The sequence below is a fragment of the Myotis yumanensis genome, unplaced genomic scaffold (assembly GCF_028538775.1).
Source record: "Myotis yumanensis isolate MYYU_CA2020_CCGP unplaced genomic scaffold, mMyoYum1.0.hap1 SCAF_15, whole genome shotgun sequence".
NCBI lineage: Eukaryota > Metazoa > Chordata > Mammalia > Chiroptera > Vespertilionidae > Myotis > Myotis yumanensis.
In genome coordinates, this window is record NW_027223766.1 from 41359506 (window position 1) to 41381889 (window position 22384).

The 22384-nt window shown below is 41.7% G+C and overlaps 1 protein-coding gene across 6 annotated transcripts in view; it reads right to left on the bottom strand.

The window, feature by feature from the left end:
• The window catches only part of GRHL2 (grainyhead like transcription factor 2), a 121017-nt gene that overhangs the window by 14347 nt on the left and 84286 nt on the right, over positions 1 to 22384 (bottom strand). For all 6 annotated transcript variants that reach the window (XM_070392668.1, XM_070392666.1, XM_070392669.1 and 3 more), the window contains exons 9-12: positions 12143 to 12301; positions 9082 to 9169; positions 8186 to 8325; positions 3541 to 3572 (exon numbers count right to left, since the gene is read on the bottom strand). In XM_070392668.1, coding sequence (XP_070248769.1) covers positions 3541 to 3572; positions 8186 to 8325; positions 9082 to 9169; positions 12143 to 12301 — 419 coding nt within the window. The remainder of the gene's footprint in view (positions 1 to 3540; positions 3573 to 8185; positions 8326 to 9081; positions 9170 to 12142; positions 12302 to 22384) is intronic.

The window sequence follows — 22384 nt, forward strand, 5'->3', positions numbered from 1 at the left end:
CAGTGAGGAAAGAAGCTGCAGGCACCACGCCTCTCACAACTCGGCTTGTGGCCTGTGTAGGCTATTAGCATGTATGCCCTAAATAATTTCATCTCGATTAATTTATTTCCAACAAAAATTACTCTTTGGGGAAGAACCCATCATCCCAGAATGACTTTTATCAATGCAGGATCCAAGATGGTGGCAGAGTAGGTAGAAGTTACATTTACCTCTTCCCAGGTCCAAACTGGAATTACAACTAAGTTATAGAGCAATCAACCTGAATAACCAATTCTAGACTAGCTGAACATAAGTCTTATAACCAAGGATTCACAGAAGAAGCCACATCGAGACTGGTAGGAAGTAAGGGGATGGGAAAAGGGCTGACCCCACACCCATGGGCTATGGCTGAGAATCAAGAGGGATATCTCAGCCTGAGGAGACTGAGGTCTGAACCCCACACTGGGCTCCCCAGCCCAGAGCACCAGAGCAGGGGAGAGGAGTCCACATAACATATGGCGATAAAAACCAGTGGAAATTCTGTTTCCCAGGGAGAGGTAGGAGTCTGCTAGAAACCCAAGTGCCCTCTAAAAGGGCCAGTGCACAAAATCTCATTTAGGGCCACTCTGGCAGAGAGAGGGCAGGTGGGAGCAGACTGGAGTAGTGTGAAGACAGACTGGGTTGTGTGGCTCTGGGGATAAAGTTTAATGAAAAACACAATTTTAAGTCCAGCTGGCATGGCTCAGTGGTTGAGCATTGAGCTATGAATTAGGAGGTCCCGTTTCAATTCCTGGTCAGGGCACATGCTCAGGTTGTGGGCTTGATCCCCAGTGTGGGGGTATGCAGGGGGCAACTGATCAATGATTCTCTCTCAACATTGATGTTTCTATCTCTCTCCCTCTCCCTTGCTCTCTGAAATAAAAATATACATATTAAAAAAGAACCCACAATTTTTTAATGGAGGCAACATTGTGGCTGTCACTTACATAATTATTCTAATGTTATGAGAATCAATATTTGTGGCTTGAAATAAAATTTCTGATGATAATCTTATGCATGTGGATTTAAAAAGTGCTGTATCTCAACTTTGATGGTAATGAAGAATTGTCCTAATAAACAGAGATGACAAAAAGTAACTCTAGTGATAAGAAAGACACTGGTGTCAAAGATGAATTGTGAATAATCTAAATAGAAGTGTTTCAAAAATGACGGTATTTCTAAATCATATAATGTTATTCTTTAAATGTATGTGGGATTAAATTAACAAAACAAGTATCAGTAGATCATTGACATTTTGGGCTATACTCGCAAAGATTTACCTATTTAAGTTGGCCCAAAAGCTTTAATTTTTGTTTTCATCTTCTCCTTGGAAAACTGCCTTATTTGTAATCACCTTATGTATATATAGTAAAACACATGTGAATTTTGGGAGAAGTCAATGAAATAATGCATATAAAGCACTTGGTACAGTGTCTAGCCAAGGTACTCAATGAGTGCTATTCCTTTTGCATATAACAAGAGCCAAGAGCCTACTATAGATTATCACTGAGGCTGCCCATATTGCTCAAATGACCTCTAATTAGAAGGTGTGTAAAAGAGACTTGAGCCTTGGGCATTAAGATTATAACAGAGGGTAGATCTTACAGAGGCTAAGCCAAAAGAGTTAGGTCCACTGGCCACCTAAATGCTGCCAACTTGCAAGGAAGGACAATTTAGGCTGAGGTAGGTTAAGTGAGGTCTGCACACGGAGCAGCATTCAGGTCTCAGGCCCTTCTTACTCAGATGCTAAGGTTTCCTGGGAGAATAATAGAATGTTAGTGCTAGACGAGATCTTAGAGATCGTCGTATTCTACAAAATCCTCATTTACAATTGAGGGGCCCAAAGCTCAGAGGTCAAGGAGCCGGCCCCAGGCTTCCCATTAGTGAGCTGCAGTCTGGGAGCAGAACATGGACTTCCTAAGCGCAGAGTCAACGTTCTTTCCATGACGCCACGCTGTCCCTTGTAAAATATGTGAATAACAGATTAGAATTGATAGCGCTAATCACTTCTGTTCATTCCAGCCTCTGGAAATATGTTATCCATGTGCCAAGATAAAAAGAACAATTAATTAAGCATTTAGAAAATTTAGAACTCAGAGTTTAGAGGTCAAATTCTGGACAAGGTTCTGCTTCTAACCAGCTGGGGGATGTTTGACTCCTTTGAGAGTCTCTATCCTTCAGGACAGAAGGTGGCACCCTTTTTCTGTGAAGGGCAGACTAGTCAGCACGTGGGCTTTCTAGGCTCTATGGACTTCGTTGAAACCACTGAACTGAGCTGTGGTCCCACCAATGTAGCCATAGACAAGACATAAAGGAATTAACATGGCTGTGTTCTAGTAAAATTTTATGTATGGACTTGAATTCCATAGAATTTTCAAGAGTTAGGCAGTATTCTTCTGGATGTTTTCAACCACTTAAAAATGTTTGTGAACAATACGAAAGCAAGTGGTGGGTCCTCAGGCTGTAGCTTGCCCAGCTCTGCTCTGGGAAGTGAGCTCAGCAATATCTGCTATAGTTACTTCACCTTGAAATGTTTCAGAAGTATATATGTTAATGATATAAGAATACGGAAGCCCTGCTTTGACTACAGTTTGAAAATAAGTGATCTAGAGATTTTTAGTTATATCCGTGTAGTGCAAACCAAGATCTTGGGTACACATATGTAGTGTAATGTAGCTATTGAAAAATGAATGTAGTTGTAGATGTTTTTAAGAGAAAAATAGCATCCAGATCATATGAAGAACTAGAGCAAATGAACAGAAGTCAAAAGAAGGTAGACATCAGTTCCACAAACTACCTTTCGGAGGGTAGGAGTCACCCAACAGTAATGGTCTACCTCACACACAGGGAGAACATTCAGAATATTTCCATCATTTCTCAAGGATGTGGTATAAGATATCACATTGCCTAGGAGAGAGGGTCAGCTGAATGACCCTGAAGGATCCTTTTTAGCTCTAAAACCCTAGGAGTCTATACAGTGAATTGTGGATAGCAAGCAGTAGGCAGTCTTGACGTGCAACAAACACACTGGGAGCCTTGGGTGGCCCTGCAATCCTAAGGACCGTGAAAAGGCTCTCAGCCTTCCCAGCTCCCACTCCCACCAGCCTCACCCTAGCCTTCCCAGAGTGAGTATGTGCAGGAAGTACGTGCAGGCGGCCCAGGTAACACCGAAAGTAGGCAGGTTGTCTCCTTGGCCCTTGCCTCAACTCAGCTTGTTCTTCCACCAAAAGTTATTTCAGTAACTGGATTATTGGTAGAAAGGTGGAATCGAGGAGATGTACCATTTAGAAAAATAGCTGGTTATTCAAAGGCAGATCAGAGGAAGGAGAAAAGGGGAGAGATTTAGAAGGAAAATGGTATTCCCCCAGCCTTCCTCTCAGTGCCCAGAAGCAAGCATTTCTCAGCTCTGAGTCTGAAGGTGAGAAGATGGTCCCACCCATGCTCGCCATTACTGCCTGAAGAGCCGTTTCTACTGAAATGAACTGACTTTGGGTGTTTAAGTGAAAGAACTGAGTGTCTTACCCTTCTCGTTCATCATCCGTGTTGTAATACACCTGCGGAACAAAACAATAGGCTTACTGTAGGTCAGGGACAGAAGTGGAAATATATTATGTGATGCAGAGACTTTCCTAAGGCATTACACTGTCTCGTAAAAAAGACAAATCTGTTTAATGATGCTATCTATGCATGTGTGTGTCGAAGGAAATACAAATTTAACCTCATGTTCTCCATAAGGTCAATTCTTCTACTTTAATGAGATAAAATTGGAAATGTGATTATTTCCAGCTAAGACAGTTTGATCGGGTTACCTATAGCCCTACTGCTTTTGACAATAAGAAAAATATTTCGGCAGAATCTAAGAAGCATTGTTTAGAAGGGCTCCAGGGCAGGGCCAGTGAGTACGTAATCCCATTGGTCCACGGGGGAGCTGACCCGGGACACTGTGCTTAGGTGTCGGGAAGGGAACAAGAGCGTCCCATGGCAGTGCCGCAGCAACTCAGGCCTCCGTGTGCTCCTCAGAAGGGCCCTAGCTCCCTGCATCCTCCAACCACAGAAATTTAGGAGTCACCTGTCTTCAAGCTGGAAAAGGTCATTTAGCTCTTGAAGGCATTTGTGGCCAGAGAGATCTTCAAGAAAAGACTCATGCCCTAGCCAGTTTAGTTCAGTGGATAGAACATAGGCCTGCAGACTGAAGGGTCCTGGGGTCGATTCCGGTCAAGAGCACATGCCCAGGTTGTGGGCTCCATCCCCAGTAGGGGGCATGCAGGAGGCAGCTGATCAATGAATCTCTCTCATCATTGATGTTTCTATCTCTCTCTCCTTCTCCCTTCCTCTCTGAAATCAATAAAAAAAAAAAAACTATTCAGAAAAGACTCATTTAGCTGATCAGCATGGTGGTAAGCAGAATCAGAATTAACGTGATTATGAAGCATCCTTCTCATCTTATGAAGCAAGAGGGAAACTCCAGAGGGGATCTGCAATGTACATAGGTTCCCTTGACCCAATTATTTATAAAAATTCATTGTGGACCTTTCATGTGCTTTATCTGTATGCTTCAAGACCATTTTTGCTTGGGTGAAGAACAATACCCAAGTTAGTATCAGACACACATGTTAACTACAAAAGTCACCCCTAGTGCTAGTACATTTTGTCACTGTCCCTGCTCCAGATGCCTGGGAGAGAAACAGCCGTGCCTGGACAGACACCCTCCCTACAAACTTTCTCAAAGGCTCTGGGCAGTTCCTGGGTCCCTGCCACACCCGGCGTAGTTGTATAACAGAGCTGGTTACCTGGAACTCTTCGGGAATGAGTCACCTAGTCATTAGCTCAGATTTCCACGAGGAACTTTTCCCTCTTAAACTTCTTATGTCTATTGTTGTATTATATAACTTTGTTTCTTCTTAAAGAGAAAACGAAGAAGCTAAGATCTTCCTAGCACTGGCCATACAACTGGGTTTTTTTGTAAAAAGTTCCTGATATTGACCTGTGTTTTGCTGGAGTCTTTCAATGTGGCATAAAGCATCCGCCCTGCCTGGCTATATGGCAGGGTAATGGACAGCTCTTTGCACAGCTGGTTGATGACTCAGCAATGGAGCAGCCTTCTCTTACGTTCTGGCCTCCAGAATGGCTTCTGCTACCCTGTCCCTGTCACCATCCTGGCATTGTCATTTCTCCTCTTGCATAATGGCCCACTGTTTCTCCCTTGTCGGTTGTAGGACTTATTCCACTAATTTAATTTTTATGGTGTTTCTCAAACTTTGAAGTGCATAAAAAATCATCTAGAGACCTTGTCATAAACGCAAATTCCTGGAACCCCCTTCGGAGAGTTTAAGTGAAACAACCTAGAAGGGAACTTCGGAACCTGAAGCTTCTGTGGTTCGGGGGAAGATTGCTTACAAACCACAACCGGGGTGGGAGGGAGGCGCAGTGCCCTCCTTGGGCTCTAGTGCTTTAAGGAAGGCTGATACCTGCAGAGTATACAGCACGTAGAAAGGTGATGCCCCTGCATCCCGCAGTTTCTCCCAAGCTCCCTTGTCACTTGTCTTTAAAGGCATCCCAGACCAAAGCTGCAGCGGATACCAGCACTACCATGAGGAGAGGGAGACTGGCGGTCTCCATGGCGCTTACACGGTGGGTTCATTCCCTCATATTAGTTTTTGATAATCTGGTAAACATTCCAACCCACATGTGAATCAGTGAGATCACAGGGGAGGAGGTACGGGTGGGCTGACAGTGAAATCCTCACTCTCCAGTCCGTGTCTTTGGGCGACTAGGAATCGCTAGGAACCATGGTTGACGAGCCTTTAAGTGTCGCTCAGGAGTGTCTCACTGACTCAACGAGAGGTGGGCAGAGCTGCGATGTGCCTGGTTCTAAAAGGCTCCCGCCGAGGTGGTCACTGAGCTGCACACTGTCATTTGCCTCCTTCCCCCTCCTTCCCTGCACAGCACATGGTAAAACTGGCCCATATTTTGACCTGCCACTGCTGGCTCTTGTTCTGCATATGGAAATCTGCTTCTAGCCCTAAGGAACTGCTGTCTTCCCTGCTGTTTCTGGACCCACCATGAGGGCCTTTAGAGTCCCAACCAGCCACAGTAGGCGCTCCTTTCCTTGGCCAAGCAAGTGGACAAAGCACAGAATATGCACGCATTGTGTCGAGGCACAGCGGGGTGTTTCTTAGTGACCCAGAGCTCAGGCAGGCTCCCTCACCGACCCCTTCCCGCTCATTCCGAGGGCAGAGGGAAAGCCTGCGGGCTCTGCGAGGTGGACCCCAGATAGCAGGGCTTACCTCCACCGATGGCATGGTGGACACTGTTTGCTGAAACCAATGAAGTGTATGAGGCTACACTTGCCTTTGGACTCAGCCACAAGCCAGGAGCCCAGCTCGGGACACATGAGGCCAGGAGACTGACAGTCCTAGGAAGCCAAGTTGGGTCACTTCTTCTCTTAAGAATGACTTACAGTTTTTTATTTTTCAGAGAAATGTTGCCAAGAGAATGGGTCAGGCTGTCAGCTTTGACATGGAGCTGAAACCAGAATCATGACCGTAAACGATAAGAACAATTTAACTCAATTCTCCCTCTTCCGGAAGCTGTGGGAACCTAGCCCCATAAAATCCCAGGCAGCAAAGACTGTAAATACACAAGTCACCACCATGTTCTTGGGAATTAAAGAATAAAATAAAATTGGGTGCTGGCCCTCATAACACTCTTCCTTTTCCTTTTGTGTCCTTATTTCTAGCAAACAAGACACGACGAGATGTTAAATTAGTTTTCAGTGAAATCTGCTCTAAGAAAAGCCGTGGGTATTTTGTTCCCACGCTGTGGATAGCTGCTTTGTCTCCAACATATCAAACCCAATGCTAAGGGACAAATATTTTCAAAAAGAGAAAGTGACACCAATAATGACTTCTCCTCCCAGACTATGTCAATTCTGTGGTTCTCAACCTTCCTAATGCCGCGACCCTTTAATACAGTTCCTCATGTTGTGATGACCCCCAACCATAAAATTATTTTTGTTGCTACTTCCTAACTGTCATTTTGCTACTGTTATGAATCGTAATGTAAATATCTGATAATGCTATAGGTGTTTTCCGATGGCCGCGACCCACAGGTTGAGAACCGCTGGTCTAAACACTGAGAATGGAGGAAACACGTGAGTCCATCAGTATCACCTAGTTCTCAAAACAGAACTTTCCTCAAAGGACTTTGGGTGTAACGAACACTAACCAATGCAACTTTCACTAAAACTCAGTTGGTTCAGTGAAAGGCAATTCTGGCAAATACTAGGGAAGTAATTATTTTCTTCTCTTCACACATCTTTAATTTATCACATAAAATAAATAATAGTAAAGATACTACAGAAAGAAAAACCGGCCATCTATCATCACTCTATTATCAAGTGTTATAACTGTCCTTGTTCCCTTTAAGTTCAGATATCTATTTGGAATCACTATAAAGAACAAAAGGTGTTCTACTTTTTTTTCACTGAACATTATCATAACTAGTTCCCATTTTGCTACACAGTTTCTATCATCATAACTTTAGTGACCACATAATATTCCATCAACTTGAACTACCATAATGAGTTAGTTATTAGATGTTTATTTTAATATTAGTTCTTTCGTTTCACTTGTAGATATACCTAGAAGACAGGAATTGTTTTTCCAAAGGCTTGTCTACAATATCATTTTTCTTTGGGTGTAAAATGATTTAGCTATTTAATGGGAACTGTTAATTTACTAAGGGGAACATTGTTGATAGGGTTTTGTTTAAATACAGGATTTTGCAACTTGATGAAGTTATAGGCACAGTTCAATTTCCCACCATTAGGTGGGGCTCTATTGCATCAGGCCAATACCACGTGAGGAAACTAACAAAACTTCTTACAGGTTATCAGCCTTCTAACTTCCTTTCGTTGCTTTGTCAACACTTTGCTAATATCAGCTCATTCTCTTCTTCCCCTTAGTAAGTTGGTTTCCTCCCTTGAGACATTCCTTTGTATGAAAATCCATTTTCAGGAGGGATTGACGGACTGCCGAATGCACAGTGTCTGTTTTATTTTCAAGGTCAACGCTGTCTGAAGTGATTCTATCTTAAGGCTCCACCAGCCCCGCGGATGGGTGGCAAGTAGACGGATGGCAAATAGACGTTAGCAGGTGGCTCATACCTGTCCTGTCCTCTGCAGGTTTGCAAAGTGAACATCGGGGATGAAGAGGACCGGCTGCGAGTGCAGATCAGGCATCGTTTTAAAGTAGGTGATGTCACTCTTCTTTTGTAAAGGTATCGCTGCCAACTTTCCATCAGAGGCTGGACGTGACAGAAAACCCAAAATTCAGAGGGTTACACATGACTAAGAACTCTCAAATGTAAGCTCTAGTCTTAGCTACATTTCATGACTTTCTCCTACGAAGCTTTCCAAGTGCCATAAACGACCCCCACGCCCTTTCCCACTGCCAAACCAACAGAAGAAGCTCAAACTTCGAGTGAGCACTCCTGAGGTGGATTGCTGTTTCCCTCCTGCCCCCCTGTCCCTCTATGTGCCCTAGGTTTCTTTTTTAAAATTCTTATTGACTTTATTGGGCTGATACAGGTTAATAAAATTATATAGGTGTCAAGCGTACAATTCTATAATGCACCACCTGTATATTGTATTGTGTGTTCACCACCCAAAGTCAAGTCTCCTTCCATCACCATTTATCGCCCCTCTACCCTCTTTTAACCCCCTCCCCCTTTTCCCTCTAGTAATCACCATATTGTTGTCTATGTCTATGAGTTTTTTATTTGTTTGCTTGTTTATTTAATCCCTTTTCCTTTTTCACCCAGCTCCCCATCCCTCTCTGTGTCCTAAGATTTCTTGTCTGTAAATGGAAAGTGTTGGTCTCAATGATATTACAAAGTCCCTCCTAGCGCAAACACTCTGTGATCATTGATTCTATTTGCTTTTCGCAGGGACAATTGACTCTAGGGAAAGCAAGTAATCCCTTGCATGTCTGTAGTTTTGCCTGCAGCCCACTTCTTTCCACCTGCTCCTTAGTGGACCCATCCCTTTTCAATGACACTCACAATTGTTGCACTGGGTTTGGGAGGCCTGGCCTTTCCCCTTCTTCCTGTTCTGCTTCCTCTCTTCATCTCGGATTTTTCTTTCTGCGCCCTGAGAGGGGAAGACAAATACAGACAATGCCAGGCATGTTATCACAGCACACAAAAACACATCTATCATGATACTGCATGCAAATCATAGGGACAAGAGACAAAACAAAGGAAGAAGGAGAGCAGGCAGTCCCGTTTCCATCCCTCCAGTGAGGTCACGCTCGGTTCTGAGGGCTGAGAGATCTCACTTCTCCTAAATTTCTCCCTTTTTTGGTATTTTGACTATCTATACAACTTCAGCTTTGAATCCCTACAGAAAGACCAGACCCTGTTCCCTGTCCCAGTGAAGTCACTTAAGTAACTTACTGATCATAATAAATGTCCTAAGATAAAGCCTTGGCCCATTACCTTCATTCCTAGACACAGAGAGGGCATTAAAGTTGAGTGTGAACTCCCTATAAAATTTTCCCTTTGCTTGCTGTGATCATACAGCAATGGAAATGTATGTGATTATGCTTTTTATAATCATACAGTAATGGAAATGGGGGAGGGCATAAGGAAACTAGACAGGCTATAAGATTACTTTGTACATACAATACAATTTTATGTTTTGTTTTGATATGTTCATATGGTCTTGGAGATGGTGCTCATTCAACCAAATAGAAAAAAGTTTGGTCTAGGCCTGGCTAGTATGGCTCAGTTGATTGGAGCATCATCCCATACACCAAAAGGTGGTAGGTTCAATTCCTGGTCAGGTTGCAGGTTCGATCCCCAGTCTGGACAACCAATGTTTCTCACATTGATGTTTCTTTCTCTCTCTCTCTCTTTCTCTCTCTTTCTTTCTCTCCCCCACCCCCCCATCATTTTTTTTTTTTAAGTTTGGTTTATTCTCTTCCTTTTGCTCCTCTGTTCCTTGTAACCTGATTTTTTCATTGGCTTCTCTTCCAAATCACCTTCTATCTCTTTCCTTCTTGGCTTTTGAGGATTTCCTGGTCATCCTCTCCTCTCTTTTAATTTTCTATGTCAGCTTTGCTAACTCAGTTTCCACTTCTCAACCCCAAATACAGATGTTTCAAGTTTCCTTTTCCTTTCTCTCTCTCCATTTTTGATGCAGAAGAATTCATCTGCACTCATGTTTTCATAATACTCTAAACAGGTGGAAACCAGATAGACATCCTCATACAACATTTCAGTTTCGCATTTACAGTCCCTCCCCTACGTGGCAGCATATTCAAGGAGCACTGAAGCGTGAACTGGCCAGCATCCTCCAACCTTTTGGAAACTGACCCCCAAATCATCACACACAAAAGACAGATTTGGTAGTATTAAAATTATCCTACTATTATGCAAAAATAAATTATTTCAAAGCCAAGGGACAAATTGGTGAAAATACTTGCAATATAAAGTGTTGAATCTTTAATCTACAATGATTCAAATACAAAAAGTGATGTCTGTGCATTTAACAGTTAATTAACTTTATAATATTCTGAAAATATTATGTTATCTAAACATCAAAACTCTACAAAACCTTGATATATCTTGAAGAGACCTCCTAAGCAAATATTTCTATATTTTTAGTCTCCTCTTGCTATAAATTTCTGTGGTTTATGTATATCAATGACAACTCAAAACTTAAAAGTAAAGCACTGTAAAATAATTATATTTTTATAAGAATGAATAGTAAGTTTTTTTAACATAAAATACATATTTAAAATATCTGGTTAAAATATAATAAGTTTAACATTTTAAATCTTATGTACATAAAACTCTTAGAACTCATGTGGCATAGAGTAAGTGCCATGTAAGCATTAGCTCCAAAGCTACTCCTTTAGGATACCTTCATTGACCACAAATTCCAATTGTGTCATGGCCTTACTTTGGCTAGAATTGGGAATCTGCTTTTTTAAAAGCCAATGTGATAAGCAAAAAAAATACATCTCCTTGTTTTCATTCAAAGCATTTGTGTGTGTTTTTGTGAATTGCCTATATCATGACCCTTGTCTATTTTTCTTTGGTATGTTAGGGGGTTTTTCTCATCGACACAACCGTGTCTATTACTTCACTGGCCTCTGTGTCATGGAGGCAACTCACTGTCCGTGGGACTGTCCTGCTGCTCTGACAGCTGGATGATTGGCACTCACCAAAATCATCACGACCTGAAAGTCTATTAGATATTTTAGATATTGCCACTAGATTTTTTATATTTACCACTGTGCTGCCTGCCCGCAAACCCAGTGCAGTTCTAGTTCATGTGTTTCCTCCTCTCTTCTTGTGACTATCTCCGCTCTCTGCTCCCAGAAACCCACTTCTCTGTACACTCTATCACTGGTAAACCAGGACTTTCCAACATTTTAATGGCACGGTAGACCTCAGATGGCCCACCTCACTCTCCAGCGAGTACCTTGGGTCACTTCTGTAGGTGTCCTGGTCTTTGACAATCAAGTGGCCCCTTTGCTTTCCCTGCGGATGCTGATATCACACAAGTCTTGAAATTGTTCATGCCACTCATATCTGGGATGCGTAAAGACCTCTTGTCACATAACCATGGGATTTTAATCTTAGCTATTCTAACTGCTTTGTCTCTTATGGGATTCAGGGAGATTCAAAAACGATATCTCCTCCTGAGTGCATGTTTACTAATGAACTTATTTCATAGAAGCCATCTCCATGCCAAAAACCTCTAAATGAGACTCCACTAACCCCAAAGAATGACAAAGGTTACATTGATATGTTCTAAGACAGGACCTACATCCAGTAAAAACTACTAATCTATGATAAATGAATCAGACTCAGCACAATAGTGGCAATTAGTCATTAAATTAGTGGTAAAAATGACTGACTAAAAATAGAGTTGATTGACGACTCCCTAGATATCTAATAGGAATTGAGAATGAAAGATTACCACTCCCACTATGATTGATTAGGTGATTATTCTGACACCACTAGACAAGAGAAGGTGACAAGGGAAAAATGGCATTAAAAGTAATATCTAATAACAAAGATACCTTTATGACAAACTGTCATCTTTACTCACTTTGTCGCAGAAGACCTTGATCTGGCAATAAGCTCTATGAATGGGTTTATTACTACGATTATTATAACTGTATGTATCAATCTGAATCATCAAAGGAAGTCCTTTCACCCCTTTTTGGGAAGAGAAATCTGTACTCAGGCAATTCACAGTGATGAAGATCTAAGGGAGGAAGAAAGAAAAAAAAAGTTCATAAATCACCATAAGAAAGGTCTATTAAAAAAATACGTAAGTCTTAGGCTGGAAATCAAAATGCTAAATGCATATATAAGGATAACTGAAGAATAGTTGGATAGTCTGACATAAGAACAGGTTGAGCATATAAAACATGATAGAGTGCGTAATTTAAAAATATATAAAAGTTTTTGATTTCATATTTAATCTAAAACAGACCATAAAATTACTTTCCTTAGAGTATATCAGCAAAATCTTATTTTTCAAACGTGCATACGTTAGCTGGGTAAAACATTACTTCCTTAACATGTTAAAGCTGTGACTTCCAATAGTTATATCAATTTCTCTAATGTATGATCAGTGGAATAAAAAAACACACAACCCAAACCTAAACTAGATAACAGCTTCCCTGGAGCATTATTATACTGAAACATAGTTATTTGTTTATATATCTAGCCTTCCTACTTGACTTTTAAGTATAGGATTTGAGACCATTTCTTATTATTTTTGTATTACTTGTACCTAATATAGTGCATGGAGGAGAGTGGGCAGTCAATAAACATTTGATGAGCTTATCTGTAGAAAATCCACTAGATTGGGAGTCAACGCCCCAAGTTTTAATCCCAGCTCTAACCAGCTAAGAGACCTCAGGCAAGTCCCTCAATGTCTTCAGTTTTCAATTTTCCTTTTAAATCAGATGTAAATCCTATTATAGAAGAAGTGAAAAAAATAAAAGAGGAGCTGGACAAGATAAGACAAGAAACAGGAAGAAAGAAATGTAATAAAGGCACCAGCATCCTCAGTTTACAACACGGGGCATCAAGAGACACAACAGAAATTACGTAAATTAAAAAAAGAAAAGAAAAGGAAACTCAAGTAAATTCTTAGAGTACAGTACTGACCAACAGAAGAACTAAAAATATAACTTTATTATAAAATATTGGGAGAAATAGAGGGAGGAGTGTAGGTAGATGTCAATACATGTCATTTAAAGCTTATTTATCATAGAATAGAGGTATGAGTACAGTACCTAGATTTATGTGGTAACTATATAAATATTAAGAGTTGTCTCTGGGAAAAACTGGGTATGCTGTATTATACTCTTGGTACTGTTTTTCATTTAATACCACCTGTATTATTTTTACATAACATAAAACTTTAAATCATTCATTGTTTTAAAGTTATACATTTATTCTGAAAGCTATTTCATCAAATGTATTATCTGACCCAAACTGCATTTTAAAAGCCATTCAAATTTTCGATTTAACTACCAGGTCTGATGTAATTAATTTCAAGCTCAATGTCTGTAGGCTTTTGGAAACTTATACAACCAGATATCTAATTTTTAGTGCTATGTCTATGTAAGGATCATTTTTCATTTTATTTTTAAGCTCCTTACTTGGCAATAAGAAACACATTAGCAAGGCACCACACACCAATAGCAGGCAAGGCCAGATGACAGGTCTTAATAACATGCTAGTTACAACAACCTTGTGCCTTGTGCCACAGGCTCTCACTCTTCTAGCCAGTCTGAAAACAAGTGCCTAGAGATGACCTAACCATTCATTTCATTTCATTCATTCATTCCTTTATTGGTTCACTCATTCATTTATCCTATAAACATCAACACACACCCACAGTGGGTCAAACACCATGTTAGACACTGCAGATAGAGAAGAAATCCAGACCCCTGCCTCACGGAGCTGACAGTCCAAAGGGAAGACAGGTGAGGAATCCAGCTATGACCACAAAGGGTGGTCAAGGCACTCCAAAGAGACTCTGAGAACACAGGACAGAACGCTAACCCTAAGAACACGAGTAAAATACAAAACCCACACAGCACTGGGATAAGACCAGGAATTCCACAAATGCTTGTTTATTATTTGGGAATGGTAGAGAAAACCAGTGATTAAGAATGCAGATGTCAAGTGATTCAGGGGACTGAGCGATAAAGACTACTAAGAAGAGTATGTGTGCCATGCCTGATTCTCCTACTGAACATCCCTGGCAAAAGTAGACAGAAACGTCTCTCTATTGCTCCTGGAGATGCCCTAACTGCAGAAGAACATTCACTCCATGGCACAAAATTATTTTTAAATACCTACCATGTCCCTGAGACTGTGCAAAGTACCAGCACAAATGCACTGATTACGATCCGGGCAAACAGAGAAGTCAGAGGCTAGATGGAGAGAGGGACATGATGGTGCTCCAGAGATTATAACTTCATCACATGCTGATCTTTAGGTCAAAAACTAAAAGCATATTTTCCTAGGAACACTTGCCTTTTTTAAAACTATTATTACTGGCAATGGGACTATCTTGGCCCGAATGTGTAAACATAACTGTATGTCAGCAAATCAAATGATCACTCTGGCGAGCAATGCAGTTGTCCCTAACTTTGGCCACGTATTTCACATACAAATCCCCCAGCTGGTGTTGTAATCTACAGGGGCCTGGATCCACACTGGCTATTGTTCCACTCCTCAGAAAGCCTGCCTTGTATTGCAGAAGCCAGAGGAGAAAGGTGTTGTGACGAATATTTCCTAAGCTATTCGGACTCACGGTTGGCTCACTGATTTATCCATATATCACTCAACAGGCAGGAAACACTATTAATTGTGGCCTTGTCAGCTCCACCTCTCAACTAAGAGAGCTGGGCTGATGGAATGTGTATACTTACAAAGGCCTCCGGCAGGACGGAGCCGCTGAAATAACAGATGCTTACTGGCAACACACTACAACAAATAGACTAAATCCTCCTTGGAGGAGCAATAACAATCAGCCACCCAGTAGAGAAGGTCTTTAAAAGGTCAAATGAGCTATCATACACTAGACTTTACCGGGAGACACTTAGACTAGGTCCCCTTAATAGCGAGAGGTCCTGAGTACAAGGTCCAATGGGCTCGCTTTGATTCATGCCATCCTGATTCTATAAAAAGTAAACAACACAAGAATCGGTCTCCTTTGCTAAATGGTGTGGGCCTCCCAGAGCCATCTTTAGAGGCAGGGGTATATAACAGGGTTTGCACGGTTTTCCTCTTGCCTGGCTGCCTGACCCAATAGCAAAGCAGTTTCAGTACCCGATGGTATCAATCGTAGTCTCGCTGTGGTGCACTCAAAACCCAAATAGTTGAACTTTAACTGCAGTTGGGGCAGGGGGTGGGGGCGGGAAGGCACGGCAGCACATTAACTAAAACCTTGGCTGGGGAACTGATAAGCATTCATTTGTTTCATCTTGCAAACCCAACCATGTCCCAGCTCCAGGCACAGCAGGCAAATGTGAGATCAAATTTCTTGGAAGTTTACCTACAAAGCACTGTTTGTAAATGTGTATTACAGAAACTTGGCGAAAGGTATGCTTTCCCCCACCAAATGTTCATCCAAATGTCAAGCACAGAAAATTCTGTTTAACTTCATAGAAGCCCTGATTATGTAAAGAGCATATAAATGCCATGAACAATTGGTCTGTCACCCGAGAGTTATGAATGTTATGTATGTTCATACAATATTTTCAAAACCTCCGTTATTTGTTCTCCTATAATTCCGACAGTACATATTTTTTAGAAAAATATTCATGAAAACAGGTGTATGCGAGCAGATAACAGATGCAATTTTAATTTTGTCACTGGATCAAGGATTGAGTCAGGTAGAAAAATCGTTTCAAAATGTACCAAGACCTTTCCAGAAATAGGGGCAGTCTCATGACAATTGACATTTTAAAAATAAAATCGTTTTTACACGTGAATTACAATTCCCATTTGGTGGTTTCTACACAAGGTAAGTGTCTTTGCCCAGGTTATAATACCTCTCGGTTGTGCACTACATGTAGTAAGATTTATTAAAATGAACACGGGTCAATGATGGGCTTTAGAATGGCTATACTAAGTTGATTATTAACACCCAAGATTTTTCTGAGAGCTTGCCATTAAAAGAAATGGGCTGATCTTTGATTTACAAAGCAATTTGAAATTTCAAATATCATAACATCCATGAGTGGATGGAAAGTATTTTTCTCTTTAAACAAGTGTATCTTGCATTTTCAGGAAGACCCCTTTGATCAAAGACTATGAAAGCTCTTCATTTCCTAAGGTTGAGACTCTTTTCCAAGAAGTGGCACGTAAAACAATTTCTTCACTGATACAGCTCCTAGGGCAGTTGAAACTAAAGAGAAAATGAACAAATGGGACTACATCAAAATAAAAAGCTTCTGCACAGCAAAAGAAACCATCAACAAAACAACAAGAAAACCCACCTCGTGGGAAAACATATTTGCCAACGTCATATCTGATAAGGGCTTAATCTCCAAAATTTATAGGGAACTCATACAACTTAACAAAAAGAAGATAAACAATCCAATCAAAAAATGGGCAAAGGATCTAAATAGACACCTTTCAAAAGAGGACATTCAGAAAGCCAAGAGACATATGAAAACATGCTCAAAGTCGCTAATCATCCGAGAGATGCAAATCAAAACAACAATGAGGTACCATCTCACACCTGTCAGAATGGCCATCATCAACAAATCAACAAACGACAAGTGCTGGAGAGGATGTGGAGAAAAAGGAACACTTGTGCACTGCTGGTGGGAATGCAGACTGGTGCAGCCACTATGGAAGGCAGTATGGAGGTTCCTCAAAAAATTGGAAATGGAACTCCCATTTGACCCTGTGATCCCACTTCTAGGAATATATCCCAAGAAACCAGAAACACCAATCAGAAAGGATATATGCACCCAGATGTTCATAGCAGCACAATTCACCATAGCTAAGATCTGGAAACAGCCTAAGTGCCCATCAGTAGATGATTGGATTAGAAAACTGTGGTACATCTACACGATGGAATACTATGCTGCTGTTAAAAAGAAGGAACTCTTACCATTTGCAACAGCATGGATGGAACTGGAGAGCATTATGCTAAGTGAAACAAGCCAGTCAATGAAGGAAAAATACCACATGACCTCATTCTTTCATGGATAATTAAGACCATTACAAACTTTTGAACAATAATAAATACAGTGGCAGAGCTGCCTCAAACCGATTGTCGGTCTTCAGTGGTAAGGCCAGGGAGGGTTGGGGGACAGGAGGGAGGGGAGTAAGAGATCAACTGAAGGACTTGTATGCATCCATATAACCATAACTAATGGACATAAGACACTGGGGGGTAAGGGAGGGCAGGGGCTTGTCAAGGGTGGGGGGGAAAAAAGGACACATATGTAATACCCTTTGTAATGCTTTAAGCAATAAAAAAAAAAAAAAAGAAGAAGAAGTGGCACGTGCATTAGCCTCCAAATTACAGGGTCATAAAGTCAGCATTTCCACTCTAAAACACAAACAATATATAAACACATCGGTGTGCTCTTGCCAATTTCCCTACTCTGTTTTCTCCTTGGTTCTTAGCATTATCAAAGGCCTTCAAGACGGTTTTCTTGCATTTTCATCATTTTTCTTCTATTTTATACAATGGTATTTGGGTGCAGATGCATTGGCAAATAAGACAGAGAGACAGACTAAAGGTAGATAATGTTAACAAGTGAAATCTCAGTCTTGGGCATTCATTCGTTTCTTCTTGCATTAATTCACCAACTATTTATCAAGGGCCTGACATTATGCTAGGAAGTGGGAACAAGAATGACAGGCCAGATTAGATTCCCTGCCCTCAGAGAGCTTGCTATTTTGTTGAGGATCTAAGAAACTCCTAGATTCCCTGACACCTCCATTTATATAGCACTTTTAGGAAATGATTTAAAACCTGATAGTGTATTTCTCTATTTTCTCCTTTGGGCACCTCTGTATATACACGCACATGCACATTTGGCTTACTCACATATCCTACCAGCTTTCTATATTCTTTTAGTACTCAATTTTTTCCACTTCCAGTACATGCGAAGCGTGTTCCCAATTGACAGCCTTTGCCATTTGTTCTGCCCTCTGCCTCCAGTGCTGTCCCCACATATCATCCCATTGCCACTCCTCCTCATTCAGATTTCAGTCCAATCTCAGTTCTTCCTTGGCCGCCCTAGCTGGAGTTGTCTTCTGCCTCCTCCTCCCATCCGCCCACGACCAGTAACATACTCTGTCAACCTGCTCTTTTCTATTTTCTTCATAGCACTTAACACTATTTGGATTTAGCTTGTTGTTTATCTGTTTAGTGCTTAATTATCTGTCTGCTCCACGAGGCTATAGCCCATAAGAAGAGGGCCCTTGTCTACCCCAAACTCAATCTAGTCCCAGTACCAGGCCCACAGTAGATACTCAACAAATATTTGTCCAAGGAGGTAAGATAACATTACTTTTCTAAATACGCATTTCCCTCTTTATCTATGCTCTTGCTTTCCTAAGCAAAACCTCTTAGGAGTTGAGATTGCTTGGAGTAGCTGTATTTGTCAAGATAATAAGCAGGGTTAGCAGTGCTGACCAGATTTATACTCAAAAAATATTACCTGTCTGTATATCAACAAACCTAAATTGAGCACCAAATACACACACACACACACGCTCGCTATGGAAGATACTATAGACAGAGATGCTATGGGAGATACAAAAGTCTATGGTAGGGCCCTACCCTTAAAGAAAAGGAGGGATATACAGTTTTCACTGTTGAATAATGTATATACTCACTATACATGCTGTAAGCACATGATGAAAAGGAGAAAGCTCAACGAGTCAGCCAGGGGAGATGCCCTGTAGGAGCCCTGAGCTGGAATAAGGAGACAGCCTCATGGGAGAGGGGAGGTTTGTGTTGGGGAAGTTAAGAGCAGCCTGAAATAGGCTGGTGAGGGAAGAAGCCAACCAAAATACTTGTATCACGGTTGTCAAATAATGGACGTTTGATGAGGTCGGGTGTGTACCACTGAAGCCAAGAACTATGGCCACAGTATCCGACATCCAAGTTACAGAGGACCAGGAGAGTGAGGGCTGAGAAAAGGCTACCAAGTTCAGAAGTAAAAAGGGTCTGTGCCCTTCCCAAGGCCAGACTAATGGAGGGAAAGATGGGAAACCAGATTTCTGGGGCAAGTGAGCCAGGACATGAAGATGGAGAGGAAGCATCTCAGCTGGGAAGTTGGCAGAGGAAGGAGGGATGGACAGGAGCACGGACAGCGGGCAGCAGGGCCTGGCAGAGGTGTTCTTCACAGATGGAAGAGGTACTCACACAATGAGAGAGGACGAATGTAAGAGGCTCCAAATAGGAGGAATTATGGGAGCTCAGAGCTTCAGAGGCAGGGATCAAATGATATCAACTCACAAGTGAAGTTTTATAAGAAGAAAGACAGAGTTTTCTCTGAAGCAGGGAGGCAAAATGAGAGGAAAGCACAGCAAGAATAAAAGTACAAGGGGCTCAAAGAAGGTCTGTAGGGAGGAGACCAAGATGGCTGCGTAGGTAAACACCGGAGACCGCTGCCGCAAACAACCATTTCAAAAATACAACTAAAAGACTGAACGGATATCACCCAGAACCACAGGAAGGCTGGCTGAAGAGAGACTCTACAACTAGAAGGAAAGAGAACAGCAAATCGAGGCTCAGAGGCGGCGCAGTGTGGAAAATACAAAGGTGCCGAGGTGCGCGCACAAAGCGGGCTGGTGGCTGAGGGCGCGGTTGTCGTTTTCTGTCGGGAGTGAGTCTCAGACTCTGGGCTCCAGATCCGGGCGAGTCTCTAGGGACCCAGACTCAAACGGGAGAAGCGGGATTATCCGGCATCAGTTGGAACCTGAGGGCAGCTTTCTCTCCGAAGTTTGCAGCGGCTGCCGGGGTTCTGAGAAGCAGAGCCTCTGGGAACGGGACTGAGCGTGGCCATAACTGCTCCCTCCGCCCGCCCTGTTGATCCCACCCCGCCCAAACCCTGCGCACAGCCATTTGCCGATCGCCTCAGGCAAAGGCTGGATTAGCGCCTCCCCAGAAGGCAGACGTTTTCCATACAGCTGATTCCTATAGCCAGTCGGCCTGGTGGTCAAACCCCTCTAGTGTTAACTACAACAATTAAGGCTTGGCTAGAACAAGACTGCGCACAGAGACCACAAGGGGGTGCACCAAGAAAGCATAAAAGATGCGGAGACAAAAAAACATGACAGAAATGGAGGATATGGAGCTAAGAATCGCAATTTTGAGGGCTTGCCATAAATTTGTGCAGAACCTCACGAAAACTAATGAGACCCTCGATGCTACGATAAAGAAATTAGAAAGTAAGCATACACGGACTGAAATAAAGAATATTATACCCAATAGCAGACCAGAGGAGCACAATAATCAAACAAAAGATTCAACAAAAAACACCCAATTGGAAAAGCAAAATGAAAAAAGAATCCGAAAGTGTGAAGATAGTGTAAGGAGCCTCTGGGACAGCTTTAAGCGGTCTAATATCAGAATTATTGGAGTGCCAGAAGATGAGAGACAGCAAGATATTGAAAACCTATTTCAAGAAATAATGGCAGAAAACTTCCCCCATCTGGAGAAAGAAATGGACTTACAGGTCCAAGAAGCGCAGAGAACCCCAAACAAAAGGAATCCAAAGAGGACCACACCAAGACACATCATCATTAAAATGCCAAGAGCAAAAGACAAAGAGAAAATCTTAAAAGCAGCAAGAGAAAGAGGCTCAATTACCTACAAGGGAATACCCATACGACTGTCAGCTGATTTCTCAACAGAAACTTTGCAGGCCAGAAGGGAATGGCAAGAAATATTCAAAGTGCTGAATACCAAGAACCTACAACCAAGATTACTTTATCCAGCAAAGCTATCATTCAGAATTGAAGGTCAGATAAAGAGCTTCACAGATAAGGAAAAGCTAAAGGAGTTCATCACCGCCAAACCAGTATTATATGAAATGCTGAAAGGTATCCTTTAAGAAGAGAAAGAAGAAGAAAAAGGTAAAGATACAAATTATGAACAACAAACATGCATCTATCAACAAATGAATCTAAGAATCAAGTGAATAAATAACCTGATGTACAGAATGAACTGGTGATTATAATAGAATCAGGGACATAGAAAGGGAATAGACTGACTATTCTTGGGGGGAAAAGGGGTGTGGGAGATGCGGGAAGTGACTGGACAAAAATCATGCACCTATGGATGAACACAGTGGGTGGGGAGTGAGGGTGGAGGGTGGGGTGGGAGCTGGAAGGAGGGGAGTTATGGGGGGAAAAAAGAGGAACAAATGTAATAATCTGAACAATAAAGATTTAATTAAAAAAAAAAAAAAAAAAAAAAAGAAGGTCTGTAGCCAGTGCAAATCCTGGCACTATCGCCTGGGACTAGTTATTTAATCTTTCTAGTCCTCATTTTTTAAGTAGCTATAACTATCCTTACCTTAGTATGGTGACACTTTAAAATGAGCTCATGTTTTTGCCCTGGCTGGGTGGCTCAATTGTTTGGAGCATCATTCCATACACCAAAAGGTTTTGGATTTCATTCCCAGTCAGGGCACAGAATTAGGTTGTAGGTTTGATCCCAGGTCAAAGGCATAAAGCTTTGAAGGAATGGTTGCCCTTCTGCCAAAGATAATGCGGAAGACATTACTATTAGATTCTCCCAATACAAAAGGCACTGTAGAAAGAACATGTTCCCCTGACAGCCACGGATGTTATGTGGTAGCCGGCAACCTCAGGTAAGCTTGCTCACCTCTCTGAGCTTCACATTCTTCATTCATTATTCCCATGAAAAATTATATCCACTTAAAAATATAAATGCTGCATAATGTATAAAAAGCACCTGGCAGAGTGCCTGGTATATGGTAATCACTAAACAAATATTAACCACACACACACACACACACACACACACACACACACCAGTCTATGAAATCCAAGTCTGTAATCTAATTCTCTACACACACACAACGGTTTATGCATGTACGTTATAGAGCCCTATGCAGGATTCAGGTCAGAAACCACGGGTACTCCACATTCTAACAGAAGATCAAGCTGTTGATATCTTCAGTGAGATGCTTTGCAAAGATTACTCCTTCTACATATGAATTAACTCCAGCTTTATAGCTTTCCCTGCCATCCATTACCTTATAAAACTGAAACAAAGGCATGGCTTTGTTTAAGTTCAATACCAAAGACTCCAGCA